The sequence below is a fragment of the Sciurus carolinensis genome, chromosome 3, assembly GCF_902686445.1.
Source record: "Sciurus carolinensis chromosome 3, mSciCar1.2, whole genome shotgun sequence".
NCBI classification, from domain to species: Eukaryota; Metazoa; Chordata; class Mammalia; order Rodentia; family Sciuridae; genus Sciurus; species Sciurus carolinensis.
Window position 1 is genome coordinate 6,025,977 of NC_062215.1, and position 15,731 is coordinate 6,041,707.

At 49.5% G+C, this 15,731-nt stretch overlaps 1 protein-coding gene and 4 non-coding genes across 6 annotated transcripts; 1 reads left to right on the top strand and 4 right to left on the bottom strand.

Annotated features, from left to right (window-relative positions):
- Window positions 1-131: 131 nt before the first annotated feature.
- Trnar-ccu (transfer RNA arginine (anticodon CCU)) lies at window positions 132-204 on the bottom strand. Its single transcript has one exon. It is a non-coding gene; the product is annotated as a tRNA-Arg (tRNA).
- Window positions 205-410: 206 nt separating this feature from the next.
- Window positions 411-483, bottom strand: Trnar-ucg (transfer RNA arginine (anticodon UCG)). The gene has a single exon. It is a non-coding gene; the product is annotated as a tRNA-Arg (tRNA).
- A 193-nt stretch (window positions 484-676) lies between these two features.
- Trnar-ucg (transfer RNA arginine (anticodon UCG)) lies at window positions 677-749 on the top strand. Its single transcript has one exon. It is a non-coding gene; the product is annotated as a tRNA-Arg (tRNA).
- Window positions 750-1,392: 643 nt separating this feature from the next.
- On the bottom strand, window positions 1,393-1,465 carry Trnar-ccu (transfer RNA arginine (anticodon CCU)). Its single transcript has one exon. It is a non-coding gene; the product is annotated as a tRNA-Arg (tRNA).
- A 3,370-nt stretch (window positions 1,466-4,835) lies between these two features.
- Mrpl58 (mitochondrial ribosomal protein L58) lies at window positions 4,836-11,767 on the bottom strand. Of its 2 annotated transcripts, none has more exons than XM_047542644.1 (6): window positions 11,639-11,767; window positions 8,911-8,947; window positions 6,534-6,593; window positions 5,917-5,999; window positions 5,655-5,824; window positions 4,836-5,397 (listed from the first exon to the last, which is right to left on the bottom strand). In XM_047542644.1, the coding sequence occupies exons 1-6, from the start codon at window positions 11,735-11,737 to the stop codon at window positions 5,313-5,315; spliced, it is 534 nt and encodes a 177-aa protein (XP_047398600.1). In that variant the 5' UTR covers window positions 11,738-11,767; the 3' UTR covers window positions 4,836-5,312. The 2 variants fall into 2 exon arrangements, with proteins under 2 accessions (XP_047398600.1, XP_047398599.1); XM_047542643.1 differs by having other exon boundaries at window positions 11,552-11,754.
- Between the last annotated feature and the right edge of the window lie 3,964 nt (window positions 11,768-15,731).

The following is a 15,731-nucleotide window of genomic DNA, read 5'->3' on the forward strand; positions in this document are numbered from 1 at the left end:
AAGAGGGGCCTCACCGAGAAGAAAAGTAAATTGATTGTAACACAGATTTAAAACGCAGCTAAATATCTTTTCAATAAAAAAGACAAAACGTGCTTGGTACAATTTTAGATTTTAAAAAATCAGAACAGCTTCACCCCAGATGGGACTCGAACCCACAATCCCTGGCTTAGGAGGCCAGTGCCTTATCCATTAGGCCACTGGGGCTTCACGCAAGCGGCGCCCGGTCACATGCCTCTTAAACTGTGACGCTGTGGGCTGCGTCATGACGTCAAAGAGAGAAGATTCCAGAGGCAAAAGCCGGACCTCCTGCAGAGAGAAAGATCCAGAGGAGTGCCCAGGCCTTCCTCTACCTAAAACAAGGGCGAAAGGCACTCTTTCCTTGTGGAACCGTCATCGGGATTAAAACATTTCGACCACGAAGGGACTCGAACCCTCAATCTTCTGATCCGAAGTCAGACGCCTTATCCATTAGGCCACGCGGTCTCCTCCCGTTAACATCTAGCCTATAACACATATTTGGTGACAATGAGGCGCCGAGCTAGCTGCGCGCACCTGTGGTTCCCTGGTGCCTGTTATTTTTCCCTTTGACCACTGCGTCAGTTCCTGCCGGAACCACCTCCCCGTCACCTCCTAGGGGCGGCACCTGGGCCTGTCTCCCCGCCTCTTCAGGCGTTTGGACCGCGTGGCCTAATGGATAAGGCGTCTGACTTCGGATCAGAAGATTGAGGGTTCGAGTCCCTTCGTGGTCGGGCTTGTTTTGGGCGAGCGCGCGGGGTGCTGCACTAACCTGCAGGCTGCTGCGTACCTACCGTCGCCGCTCCCTGGAGCCAGCGCGATCCTCGAGGAGTCCGCGCGCTCCGGCGGCCGGTCGGTCGTCCCGCTGTCCGACGGCACGTGCGCCTGGAGGCGCTGTGGCATCTTTTTGTCATGCCCCAGTGGCCTAATGGGTAAGGCACTGGCCTCCAAAGCCAGGGCTTTGGGTTCGAGACCCATCATGGGTGGCATCGGGCAGCTCTGTGCCGGGCAATACACCCGCCTCTGCGCACCACCGGAGCCTTCCCCGGCCGCGACCCGACTTCTCTTACGCGGTCCTCGGTTTGCAATAGGAGTGCATTTATTTAGCTCCAGGACTGACCCGCCGGCCAGATCGGGAGCGTCCTGGAGGCCCTGCCCCGGCCTCCATGTGTGAGCTGTGCAGAAACTGGAGACCTGACCACCCGGGAAGAAGCTCGCTGTCAACCCCCTTGGCCACTCCTCGCCGCGCACGCGAGGTCCGTAGTGTGGAGGCGCAGAGGCCCTTGCAGCACACGAGCGCTCGGAGCGGAGCCTATCTCGAGGATGGGTTCCATTCTGGAGTCCCTGAGCCGGGGGAAACCTAAAAATAAGGACTTCTACCCCAGGTGGGACTCGAACCCACAATCCCTGGCTTAGGAGGCCAGTGCCTTATCCATTAGGCCACTGGGGCCCGCGGCACGTGCCCTCCGCCTCTCTTCTAATGTGCAATGCGACCCGGCCTCGCGGGAAGGTCGGAGACAGACCCGCACCGACAGGGAAGCAGGTGGGAGATAAATCACCGCACCTGCCGGGCCAGCGCCAAGCTCCAGCCCCGCTCCGGTCGCCGAGTGGAGCTGGGGGCCGCCTGGAAAACCTGACCACAGACGCAGGGAGACCCGGGCGGAGGCCTTTCCTGAACCATTTTTGTCTACCTCTAAAGAACTGATAGTAAATCCAAGAATTTTAGGAAAAAGTAGTGTAGGAAGTGTAAGTGAACAAATACCAACCACAAACACGGAAACGTGAACACCGAAAACCCTCCCCATCCTGAGAACGTACAATCCAGCCACAAGAGAAACACGTGTACTATACATACCAAGCATATTACCAACATATAATACCAACATATAACATATATACCAACATATAATACACCGAAAGACACCTGCCAAATAGATAGTTCGCCCTAGTGTTTTCGTTAAAACTGTTAAGTCTAATGTTCCTTAACACACACACCTGGTGGAGCAAAGTGCACACGCCTGAAATCCCAGGGACTCAGGAGGCTGAAGTCCGAGGTTAAGTTCGAAGCCAAGTTGTTTAATTAGGGAGATCCTGTTTCACAACAAAATTAAGGATTGGGAAGTAGTTTAGTGATAGAGTGTCTCTGGGTTCAACCCCCAGAACCTGGGTGCAGGGAGGTGGGCAAAACAAAACAACAAAACCCTTCAGCCAAGGACAATGTGTAGTCCCATTGCGCCTACTTTGAGACCTCCCAGGGTAAAGGGGACTTGAGCACATTCCTCCTCACTTCTCTCCAAAATGTACGGTCTGCAGAAACAGGTCTCTTTCCTCCCCTTACTAGAGCCAGAAGGAAGAATTTAGCCCACGTGGCTGCAGTCGGCTGCCTTGAAGATGCCTTCTCTGTGACTGCTGGTGTAAAGGCAGGTAGTGACCACAGGTCCCTAGGATGAGCTGCTCCACCTGAGTTCATGTACCCGCCACTTCCAGGAAGACATGGAACCTCCCAGCACCCACAAGGCTCCCTGTGCCTCCCCCAATGATCTCCTGCCCCATGCAAATCCTTCCCTGACTTTCATTACCACAAATGGTTTTGCTGGTTTTCAGCTTCATGTAGGTGGGAAAATCGTGGTCTTTTATAAAGTCTGGCCTCCTTCACTAACACCGTCTCTGAGATTTCGCTTTTAAGGGTGGGCTCTGTTCTCTGACCCCAGTCCATTCGTTTCACTTTTCTTCCCTCCTGTATATCTCAATGTGTTTTCAGGTGTCTTCACCTGCCACCAGTATCTTCTGAGGACATCTGGTTCAGTACTGTGCGTCGGGGTCTCTGCTTTCCCTCGGCCTAGCCAAGCAGTCCCCAGCCTCTGCCTTGTCTTGCTCTTCAGCTGCTCCTGTCCAGTCCCAAGACTCTACTCCTCTGCCTGGATCACGGATCTTCCCACATCAACCTCACTCCCAGCTCCAGGGCTCCATCCCTCCCAGGCCCATGCAGTTGAGTCCTGCCAGCAGAGCGAACTCACTCAGCCCCCAAGCCTGCTCCCCTTTGGCTGTTATCTCAGTGCACAGCATCGCCCCACCACACCCCGACTCCCACACCACCCAGGCCAGCTTTGTCCGCCTCACCCTCCAGCATTTGGTACTTCTATTGTCACTGCCCCAGTGTGAGAATGGGTCATTGCCTGCTTGCCCACTCCCCTGCAGTCCTCCTTTGTCCTTTCCCGGGAAGGTCAGTCACCCCGACAGACTCTGTAGGGGTGAAGTCCATGTGTGTTGGCTGTCCCATTTAAATCTGACTCCCACTTGGTGTGGCAGACTTGTCTTTCACAGCAACTCGTGCCCTGTGTTCCAGAACTGGGCTAGAAATCACAGCTGTCCTTTCCCGAGTGCTTGCTCAGTGCATTAGGCACTGGTCACTCATTTAAATGCCCTTACCTCTCTGCCCTCCTTGGGGCCCATCTCCAGCACCTCATCTTCTCCAACCTGCCAGTCAAAACTAGTCACTCCCCTATCTTCCAGTCTACGGAGGCCTCTCTTGTGTCATTGACTATGATCTACTATAACAGGAATCCTTCTTCTCAGTTTCTATCATCACCCAACAGAATGCCAACTCTCTGGAATGACACTGTAGTTCACGCTGATTCCTCACACAGTGCCTGGCAGTGAGTACGTGTTGAATCACTGAATGAATGCACGCATGTCCTATATCCTGCCTACGAGGCTCGGCCCCTTCCTGGGCTGTCAGTCCTGTCTTCCATACCTTCTGTATTTTGCTAGTCACTTATAAATGACTTTCCCCCCTGGTTTGGACTTATGAGGTCCCTGCTCAAGTGTGTATACTACTACAGTTCATTATCTTGCACTTGGAGCATCATGATCTGGTATTTGTCAAATGAGAGAACTACATCAAAATTATGCAGAGCATGGAGCTGGGGTTGTGGCTGAGGTAGAGCGCTTGCCTAGCATGTGTGAGGCACTGGGTTCCATTCTCAGCACTGTATGTAAAAAAATGAATATGATAAAGGTCCATCAACAACTTAAAAAAAATGCAGAGAATTTGAAGAACTTCATAAATAACAGAATAATCTATCATTATACTAGCCTGGGTGCAGTCCCACAGGACTTTCCAACTCCAGTTCATTCTTCCTTCCTCTAAAGCTCACTGCCCAATATACACCCAATGTATACAAAATATTCACTTGAATTCTCAGTGGCTCCCTATTACCTAATGTTTCATGAAATCTAAACCCTACCATGGTCAGGAGTGGTGGTGCATGCCTGTAATCCCAGCAACCCAGGAGGCTGAGGCAGGAGGATCTTAAGCTTGAGACCAGCTTGGGCAACCTGGTGAGATCCTGTCTCAAAAAAAGGTTGGGATGACTGGAGATGTAGCTCCCTGTAAAATGCCCCTGGTTCAATCCCGAGCACTGCAAAAACAAATAGATGAATTAACTCCTAAATAGAGCCTCTGCCTCTCCAGATGGACTTCCCACAAGCCCCCTGCAGGAATCTGCCATTTAGTACCACTGGTTTCCTTGCCACTTCCTGCACCCCAGCCTCTCTGTCTCCTGTATTTACATTTTTCCTTTTAAATGGCATGTTTTACTCCCTCTCTACTGTTTGAAATCCTATGCCGTTTTCAAGGCTTAGCTTAAATGCCCTCCTGCCTAGTTGTGTGCTCCTTGATGGAAGACCCAGAACCCTCTGTTCCCCTGCAACGTGCTGCGACCCATCAGCACAGAGGCAGTAACTGTGGGGTAGATTTCAACTGAGAGAAAGGGTTAGTGTTCTGTCCTGAAGAATTCTGAGTGACAGGCGAGGCCCACTGAGCTTAAGAAGTTTATTGCAAGCTGGGCATGGTGACACACTCCTGTGATCCCATCAGCTTGAGAGGCTGAGGCGGGAGGATTGTGAATTCAAAGCCAGCCTCAGCAACTTAGTGAGGCCCTAAGCAATGCACCAAGATCCTGTCTCTAATAAAATACAAAAAGGGGCTGTGGATGTGGCTCAGTGGTTAAGTGCCCCTTGGTTCAATTCCCAGTACCTCCCTGCCGCCAAAAAAAGAAGTTTATTGCAGCTAATAACACATTCAATGGGTAACTATGGTTTAACAACATGGTGATGGTTTATGAAGACTTGCAACTAGTGCCTGAAGCCCTCATTCCAAATGAATATTCTCTTAACGGTTCCAATGTTACAAACAGGCATTAACTGCAAAAACAAAAACAAAATATCCTCATGGTGTTTCGGGTCTCTCAGCTGCAGCTGCCCGATGCCCTGGGGAGTGGATGCACAGGGTGATTTCAGTCCATATCTACCCTCCGGCTTGTCTTTATGGCAGAGTTTATTCTCTTTTGTCTCAGCCTTTCCCGATTCATGTTTTCTATCCTGAAAACAAAAAGATCACAATGAGACCCAGAAGCCCAATCAGTGCCTTTCAGAGTGGCGGTGGCAGTGGGAAGCTGAGCAGGAAGCAGGACAGCCAGATCGTCAGGCGCCAGATGCATACCCATCCAGAGTCCTCACCCCTCCTGCAGGTTCCCCATGCCTGTGCGGGCTCTTGAACTTTATCCTGCCTTCTTTCTCACTGGTGCAGTCCTTGCCCACGTGAATCAGTTTACACAACCTTGGGCATCTTCTGGTACCTGATTCTCTGAAGTTGAGCATCTTCTTTGGATGGCTCCTTGGGTATCTGGCTGGCCTCTGCGATCATATCTCGAATTTTCTGCAGGCAATCTGCCAGGTTACGGAACTGGTAGCGGCTGCTTTCGGAGGTGAGTATCAACTCTCCTGCCCTGTTGATCTTATTTTTATGCTGCAAGAACAAAAGGAAAAAGTAGAGTCCTGCAGAATTAAAGTTTAGAGGCCCCTAAGGAATTTGCAGGGAAACAACAGGAGGGTGGTTACCCTGAGCGCAATCTTCTGCCTCACAGGCTCCGCGATCCAGTCAGCTGTGGCCAAATGGAACCTGACTTCAGCCTTGGAATTCACTGTGGATGAAAGAAGGGAGCACCAGTCACTGAGACGTGGGAAGGTGAGGCACCCAGGGGACCAGTGACCATCTTGAAGCTAAGGGAGGCCAGATAACCAGCCACGCACTTGCTGGCCTGCATCACAGTTGGCTATGGAATGAGCCCAAAAGGCAGTGAGGCGCTTCAGGACAAAAAAACTTCTGGTAACTAAACGTGCAGTGCTTCTCTCCCAGTTTTACTGGCTTCTATAGAGAAAGGGGGAAGGGGTTGCACAAGAATGAAGGAAACCTGTTCTTGGAGCTGGCTGCCAGCTCACACCGTGAGTTCTTTGTTTAGCCTCACAAGCCGATCCTAGTCCTAGCAAGCCATAGCTGAGAGCCTGAGAATCAGACCACACTCAAAAGGATAAAGAGGATTATTATAAGCTGGTGGCATTTAAGCTTTTGCTGAAGAATCCCTTTATTCCACATGAAATGTAAGAACAGAGTTCCCTCCTCAAGCCCCTCTCCCAGCCAAGTTTTAAAGTAAAAGAACACACTAAGGTGGCTATACCTTTGTTCACGTTCTGCCCACCGGGACCACTACTCCGACTGTAAGATATTGTCAAGCGATCTATAAAATGAGAGAGGCACACCCAAATGCCAACGTGCGATCAATATAACTGTCCTGTTACACATCTCAATCACACACAACACACACACAAATGCAGCATTCAGCCCAGTAAAGAGTATTTACAGATGTCAAAACTGAAATCAGACAGCAGAGGAAATAAAATTATGACTGGGGGCTGAAGAGACAGCTCAGTTGGTAGAGTGCTTGCGTCACAAGCACAAGGCCCTGGGTTCAGTCCCCAGCATCGAAAAAAAAAAAAAAAAGACTGGTTCTGGGCTGTCCTCTTCTGGTCTAGCACATTCTACCAGATCCCTCTGCCCTACCGATTTGCTGTTTGTTTTAAAGTAAGAACTCTTTTAAAAGTTCAAACTAACAATTTCAAGAATCGAAGTGTGGTGGACAGGAATCCCCACGGACTGTAAGTGCCCAGAAGGCAGGTCTGTGTCTGGTTGGCTCTGTGTTCCCAGGCCTAGATCAGGGTCAGTGTTAAAACGTTTGCTGGGTGAGTGAGGTCTTGGTCTGGCGATGGCAGCCCTCACTTTGAACGGTTGCTCAGCCACTGTGTGACCTTGGCAAAGTCCCACTGCTTCTCTGGGTTTCAGTTTGCTTATTTTTAGTCTGTAAAGTAAGGTTTTCTCCCTTCCACTTTTATAATTAATGAAAAGCAGCCTGGTAGTAGCTAGGTAGGGAAGGCATGGTGGTGGGAAACTGTCAGAAGGCAGAGGGGGCCGGCCAGAGGTTTGGTAGTGAAGCTCTGTGGCGCCAGAGGTGCGGGAGCACTGCCAGGTGGGTGGTGATGCCACATCTCAGAACTGCTTCTGAGCTGCCTTCCTCTTTGGGAAAAATAAAAATCCTTGTTCTGATCAGGTAACAAATGGTCAAGGGAATGATTCCACCATGCGGCCCTGCAACCTAGCATGCAAACACACCAGCCACATGGGCCAGGGTGAGAGCAGCTGAGTCTGCCTTTGCAGGAACAAAATGGGGTGAGGTCCTCCCAGAACAAGAGATTATGGGAGGCCGGGAAGGAGTTGCTCAAGGCCACTGCCCACTGGGTCGCTGCCTATCTCCCTGGGAAGGCTGCACAACACACTTCTCTGCACCTCCAGTTCTGTTGAGAAATGTGGCTTTCCACGCCCTCCTCCACGCACTCTCTCCAGGGCTGAGCTGTGAGCTGTAAGCTGTAAACCACTCCGCTCCTCGGCTCCTCAGCCACAGGTGACCTAGTCCTGTGTTGCAGGCTCTGGCCTCTCTGCTTTGGGGGTTGCTGGAGCAAGGGCCGCAGGGACCTGGCACCTTTGGCTATTCTCCCTTTCACTGTCTGTGAAGTCATAACTTCTCTGACTATAAAGGCTCGCTGCTTCTTGCAAGGCCATGCTGGTTAGGCCTTGCCTACTCGTGACAGGTACAGAATTCTAAAGTTATGCAAATGCCTTACATGGAGCAGTCGCCCATGAGTGTTCCCCAGCTATCAAAGTTTCCTTTTCTTTCTGTTCCTCAAAGCAGTCATTATTTCCAGGGCTTTTTGCTTGTTTAGTTTTGGTGGTGCAGGGGTTTGAACCCAGGGCCTCAAGCAAGTGCTCTACTACTGAGCCACATCCCTGACTGATCCAGGTTTTTGAGATCACACACACACACGTGTTCAGGTAGGCAGATGCAAATACACAAATGTAAATTTCATGTATATAAGTGAAAGACAATGGACTGATTTTAAGCTCTCCTGCACCTTCCTATTTCCAGAACGATCAATTCACCTACTGTGAAAATTGTTCCACATCATGAGCTCTGCACCATGTGGCAACTGGGTGGTACACGAAAGGCGCACTGTCGCTCATACGCTGTTTTAAACAAAGCTGCAGATTCCACTTTTACACACCCAGAATTTATTTATTTATTTTTAATAAACTGAAATTGGGCTGGTAAAAGTGGTAAGAGCTAGAAGAAATATGTGAGGGGTAGGAAATGTCTTTTTTTGTGTGTGTGTGTGGTGCAGGGGGTCAAGCCTGGGGCCTCACACGGGCTAGGCCAGCATTTGACCACTAAGCTATACCACCAGCCTGAAATGACTGGTTTGGTGTTTTTGGGGGCGGGTTGGGAGCAGTATTGGCGATTAAACCCAGGGCCTCATACATGTTAGGCAGGCACTGAATTACATTCCCCAGTCCTTTTAATTTTGTTTAATTTCAAGTTAGGTTTTCAAAATAATAAAAGGCCTGAACTTACAATCCTCCTGCCTCAGCCTCCCAAGTAGCTGGGATTACAGTCATGAGTTACTTGTGCCTGGCTTAAGCTGACTGGACAAAACAAAAGCACTTACCTAACGGTATGTCATTGCTGGCTTGCTTTGCATCATCCTGTAATGTAATGTACACAGGTCAAGTGGTTATCACCTGCTGGGTGACTCCTAATGATGCACAGCAACAAAAGAAATGATGGAAAAACATAATGCAAAGGTAGTATGTCACTATTTTCATGTTCCCAGCAAAGTCATCATACCAAAGTGACAGAAAAAGTATCCCCCAGTCTCCAGAGGCGCTACCTCAGAAACACTCCTGTAGGAAAACAGCTGATATCTCTAGCCATTCCTGGAGCTAGTGCCTGAGACAGTGCTGGCGCCATCAGGTCTGGCTCCTGCAGTGTGCGAAGGAAGCCACAGCATGCATGCTTCAGGGAGACTTCAAAGCAACACCCTCTGCCAACCCAGAGCAACAACCCTGGTGGGCCACTCTGATCTCCATGAGACTCACATGTAAGGAGACCTACCTTGAACAGGCCCTGGAACAGCTGCCCTGAGGTTCATGTCAAACTGAACTACACACCCTGGGCCTTCTCACCCCTCTGACCTGAAGTTCTTCCTCTGGGAGCAACACCCTTCAGCCTTCAATCTTTGGGTCCACAAGGCTCAGCACCAGCTCTGAGGTTTTTCTGGTCCTCCAAAGCCAAAAGTATCCTTACCTGCACCCCCTCTGGCTGCCTTCATTCCTTTTATCTTAGAATTATTTGTAGGTGAAATCCTCATCCTGCTTGCCTCTCCCCAGCCCTGAAGACTATGAACCACACCCCTTTCCCTGAAGCTTGCTCCCTTTCTCCTGAGTTACCTTCTCCAGGTTTTCCTCTAGCCTCTCTGAGCCTCTTTCTCACTCTCCTTTGCTAGATTTTTGCAACCTTTAAACATTAATATGACCCTGAAACCTTCCCTCCTCTTTCTTCATCATCTGTGCTGATGGAAATCCCATCTGTGCTGCTCATTTCCAACTTTCTGGCTCAAACACCTCTTTGCTTAACTCCAGTCCCACGACCCAGTGACTACTCTAATGCCTAATGGATCCCTCAAACCTCAGGCCTCCTCACAGGGGACTTCCCTCCAAACAATCTGAAGTAGCGGGCTGGGGAGATAGCTCAGGTGGTAGAGTGCTCGCCTCGCAATCTGAAGTAGTCCAGAATTTTTTCTACTGTAGCACACTGGTCAATTCATTTTTTGTCTTCTGACATTTTCCCTATTTGTTAACTATCTACTGCTTCTACTAGAACACAGGCTCCACAAAGCAGGGATCCTGTCTATCATGGCTGTATCTGCTATACTTGAAACAGTAAATACATGATAAACTTTGTTGAATGAACAAATGAATGTACTTGCCATTCTCTCATCTTAATAGCAAGTCAATCCACTGCTCCAGGCTTTAGACTTCAGTTTTACTTATTCTTACTTTTCATATCCAATTCACTAGCAAAGCCTATGGCTTTCCTTTCAAAATATATTTAGGATCTGACTGATGCTCAAGATTCCTATTGCTTCCACTCTGCTTATCCTCTCGTTTGTATCACTGTCATCTCCTAACTTGCCTCCCTCTCTTGCTATCTTCCAGTCTACTCTCTGTAAGGCTCAATAAGTGATTCAAGTAAAATTGTGGTTCATCATTCCAATCTTCTGCCTCAAACCCTCCAACAGGTCTCTTTACATTCAGAGGTAAGGTGAGGCCAAAGCTCTATACACAGGTCTTTCCCCACCCATTTCTCTCCTCTTTAGCTTTACCTCCTCTGACTGCCCTGTTTGACTACACCTATCCAACATACTACTGCCTTAAGATGGTTGCACTTACTGTTCCCTCTGTCTGGGATGTCTGCCTCCCCAGTATTCTCATGGCTCATTGTCTTGTTTCTTCTAGGTCTTTACCTGAATATCACCTCTTCACTGACATCTTCCTGGATCATCTTATTTAAAACTGTAACCCTACCCTCTACCTCTAGTATTCCTTCTTCCTTTTGGGCTTTATTTTTTCCAGAGTACCAACTCATAATTATATATATATATATATATATATATATATATATTTTTTTTTTTTTTTTTTTTGGCCGGTCTCCCTCCCGTAGACTATAAACACCACAGCATTAGGATTTTTGTTTTGTTCACTACTCTGTGCCTGGCCTAGCACAGTGCAGTACAGCACCTTCTCTGTAAGTTTGTTGAATGAATGAATGAAACTGCATTATCTTGCAGTCCTGTAAGTGCCAGCTCAACAGAATTGGGTGGGTTCCATTGCTCTGGTCCGATCCAGTGCCTGCACGCAATGGGCTAAATAAACGCATCCCGAAGGAACAAACCCAAGCCTTGTTTTCTCAGACGCGCTAGGGTTACTAGAGGCAATCGGCCATGCAACGTTCTAAATTGGACTTGCCAAAGTCCGTCTTTACTTTCCATTTTGGAGGGCCAGAAGGCCCATATTTCCCTTGGGACAAGAATCGGGGCCTAAGGTCCGGAAAACAAACGCGGAAAAGCTGGTGATCTTGAAAGAAGGGGGTATAGCCCGCTATCCCTGAGGCCGTGCAGCACACTCGGTGGCGCTACACCTCTGCAGTCCCAGGCCCAGGTTACTCGGCCAACCAATGGGGTCCCGGCTTCCTGACGTCACTCAGTTGCAGGAGGAAACGCCCCTTCCGTCCAGCCCTTCCCGGCTCACCGGGACCCTCCAGGCGGTGTCCGCGCCCTTGGACGCGGGGTAGAGCTTGTCCAGGCTGTAGATGCTCTGGAACTCGGTCCCGTCTACCTGCTTGTGCAGAGTCCGGCACGGGAAGCGCGCGGGTGGCGGGAGCAGCCAGGCTCCAGTTCGGCCCAGGACCCAGCGCAGGGACCAGGCGGCCGCCATGTTCAGCCTTGGGCAACTTCCGGCGTGCGCGCTCTCCCAGCAGTCCGCAAGCTCGCGCTGCTCTTCCGACTTCGGTTCCGCGCGGCCCATAGGACCGCCCCCTAGAGGCTGCGAACTGTGCTCTTGGCTACGCTTCTGGGGAGGCCTGGTTGACTGACACTAGCAGACGTCGTCCCAAGGGAGCCTCCCAGCATTTAAAAAAAAAAATTCGCGTTCCCCAGAAACCACTTGTCTTCCTTTTTGAGTCCGTACCTTGAGCTCTCAACGCCCAAATCAAACACATCAGTGAAGCCTCCCTGCACAGCCTGGATTATCTCCCATCCCTTTATTCTACTCTTCCTTATCGTTTTTTTTTTTTTTTTAAATCACCCACTCTTATTTTTCTAATTTAACTGCCTGTCTCACAATCAGAAGGTAGGCTCCAGGAGGGCGCAGACTCCCTGCTGTATTCCTAGCACCCAGAACATGGCTCAGAGGGGCCACTCCACCCATGTCGATCAAGTGAATCCTGTGGGAATGTTTTTGAAATTGAGTACAGGAAGAGCTGAGTTTTAGGACTTCAGGTCTTTCCACAAAGCAGCCAATAAGTAATCCTCCCTGAGCATGCGTGTGAAAGTCGTGCTGGCTTGTACCCAGCTGCTGGGCAGGAGTGGGAGGCAGGTCACAGGAACGAATGTTCCCAAAGTGTGCTGGTCCACTCCCTCCAACTTTACGAAGCATAATGGTGTGTTTTTTTTTTTTTTTTTTTTCCCCAGCTAGGAGATAAGAGGAGTGGATAGGAGTAGGGAGAGATGGCAGGCCAAGCAGAGCCCTGTTAAGGCAGGACTTGGAAACTCACAGATTCTAATTCTGAAACAGGTTGGAAGTAGAGCCAGCAGTATTTGAAAACAGCTAACCCTTATTTAAATGACCTAGTAGAGAGGCAGTGTGTAAAGGAAAACAGAGCTCAGTAAATGTAATTATTAGTAGTACTTGTGGTTGTTTCTTAACGAAGAGGTCTATTTTTAGCAAAAAGCATAATTACCTAGAAAAATATGCCTCTGGGATATTTTAAATATCTCCTGGGGGTGTTGATCATTGATACAGGACTGTCATCTAATCAAGCCTGTACCAACTCACATCATCAGAATAAACCATTTTCCAAGCCCTGGGTTTGTGTACTCGAACTAGGAAGTTTGGCAGTTGACTACTCCTCTTGTGCACAAGGCTGGAAGGAGAGTCTCCTGGGTCCCTCCCTGTCTGACTTAGTCCCAAGACCCCAGAGGGAACAGAAATGTCTCCATGGTAACTAGAATAAGCCGCTTGGGGGAGCAAAGCCAGACACTCAGGTCTAGGGCAGAGGATTATGAGTAATAAAGTTGGAGCTGTTTCATGACAGCCTTTACTCTCAGGCTGGACTCCAGCCTCTACCTGACTCAGAGCCACAGGAAAAGGAAACTGCAGGTTTCCACGGCCCCAAATGAACACAGCCTGCTCAGGCCATCTGGTGGCCTGGATTCTAGGAGAAGTGAGGGGAGAGGAAAGAATTAGACAAGCTGCCCTGGGGGTTGGGGGTTGGGGCAGCTGGCAAGCTCCTGTCACCTGCTGCCATGGGGAACCATCCAGAATGGGGCCCCTTTGGGGAAAATGGGCCAAGATCAAGGTAGAAGAAATAACGATAGGTAGGAAAGAGACCAACAGAAAAGGGGGGACACAAAACAGCTAGGTGTGGTTGCACATGCCTGTAATCCCAGCTACTGGGGAGGCTGAGGCAGGAGGATAAGGCAGCTTGAAGCCAGCCTCGGCAATTTACTGAGACCATGTCTCAAAATTTTAAAGAAGACTGGTGGTATAGCTCAGTGGTAGAGTGCCCTTAGGTTCAATCCGTAGTACCTCAAGAGAAAAGAAAAAGAAACTAACTTTAAGGAACTCCATGAACAACCTCACCTTTACTCTCCAGGTCCATTTTCCTCCAGACCTGAATTCCTAAAAGGTCCCTGGATTTTAAGAGTATACATCACTTGCTTACACATTTTCTTTAGACGAAATAAAGCCAAGAGAGAAATAATGTTAGAGACCTATGGTATGGGTACATTTTGATTGTTATCTATTAGCTAGATAATGTCAATCTAGAGATCCTGACCATGACCTACCTGTGCTCCATGATTAAAAGAATTAAGCTCACCAGACATATCTCTTCTGTTTACTATTTCCTTTAAAAAAAAAAAATTCTGCTGGGCACATGGCACACACCTGTAATCCCAGTAACTTGGGAGGCTGAGGCACAAGGATCACAAGTTCAAGGCCAGCCTCAACAACTTAGTGAGATCCTGTCTCATAGTGAAAAACAAAAAGGGCTGGGGATGAGTCTCAGTGGTAAAGTACCCCAGGGTTCAACCCCCAGTACCAAAAAAGATGCTGTCTTACTCTTGAGATAACCCACACTCGTCCCTTCGAGTATGTTTTCCTTGCTTTCCTGAATAAATTTGTGATTGTGCTTTTTCCCAGTGCATCCTGAAATTCTTTTCTGCCAAGTGTATCAAAAGCCTGTAGGGGCCAAGTTGAGGTCTCCTCTCTTCTCGGCAGTCCTCAGATCCCTATTTGGTGACAAGGGGGACCACCTATTCCTCTGGAAAGGCAGTGCTGAAAGCTGAGTTCAGTGTTCTCCTCCCGCTCCTTGGTCCTCTATAGGTTGAGATGATGCTTCAGGAAGTGGGCATTCAGATGGAACAGAGGAAAAAGTTCCCTCACGGAGCTATTCCTGGCAGCTGAGGAACTTGCAGATACCAGTCCTGCTTCGTGGCCTGTGAGTTGGGGTATACTCTCATACAGGGAGTCCACAGGATTTTCCTTCCTTCTTCGGAGTGCCCTGGGTCAGATGGTCTCAGATCTCATCATTATGTGGACCCAGGGGACATGCAGCAAGGCATGATGGGATCAGTCAGGCCTGAGTTGGATTATTTCTGTGTGACCTTGAATAGCTAACTTAGCCTCTAAGCCTGCACATCCTCATCAGTAAATTAGAGACTTAATAGCTGCTCATAAAGTTCTTGATGGTATTAAACATAAGCAAAGCGCTTAATACAGCGCCTGCCCCAAAGCCAGTATGTAACAAATTAGCTGCTACTCAGGGATGCCGAGTGCCCACGGCAGGCAGAGACCTGATGACTTAGCTCTTTTCCTCTGCAACCCTGGGGTAGGAAATCCAGTTGCAACTAGACCCTTTTTTCTTCTTCCCTGAGGGGATGGACAGCAGAGCACGCTTCCTGCATGAGTGAGTGGGCAGAACTGCCACCTTCTTTCTGGAAGCTACTTCCTTCACCACCACTGCTTGCCTCCCTGGTCTCTGAAAACAGTCAGGGTTTGCAGGCAGGGTTGAGGCCGGACTGGCTGGCTGATTTCCTCACTACAGTGGTTCCGTGGGTTCGGGCTGGCAGTGGGAAGATCGCCAGTTCAGGGAAGGGGAGAGGTCGAGACGCCTGGGAGGCAGTGCAGGCCCCCAAGTGGTGGTGAGACGCGGGGAAAGGACAGGCTAAAAGCCTAGGAGAGAAGGTAGCTGGATACAGGCCTTGCACAGCTTCCTTTGCTTCCCACACGTTCTGTGTGTAAGCTACAGTGTTCTCTTCATGCCCCTGGAGACTGGTGACAACAGGATGGGAAATCCTACAGTCCCTTGCCCATGTAAACCACCAATCTGTGACACAGCTCGGGGCTCCCTATACCATATCTTCCTCCCTCCTTTAGGACAGTGGGCAAAGGCCTGCTCTTTACCCGGGGCCCCCACTAGTCCCTGTGTCTACTCCCAAGGAAGATTTTGGAAGCTTTTCCACAGATGCAGGTCGTGGGCCACAGAGCTGCATTTATCTCTTTGACAATGGCGAGAGTGGAGAAGACTGCAAGAAAACGAATTCCAAAACTTCTAGTACATTTTCCTCTCCAATTCTGGAGCCACCTGGGCCACAGACGGGAATGGATTGCAGAAGGGATGGCAGAATCCAAGGGGAGGGAGCAACCC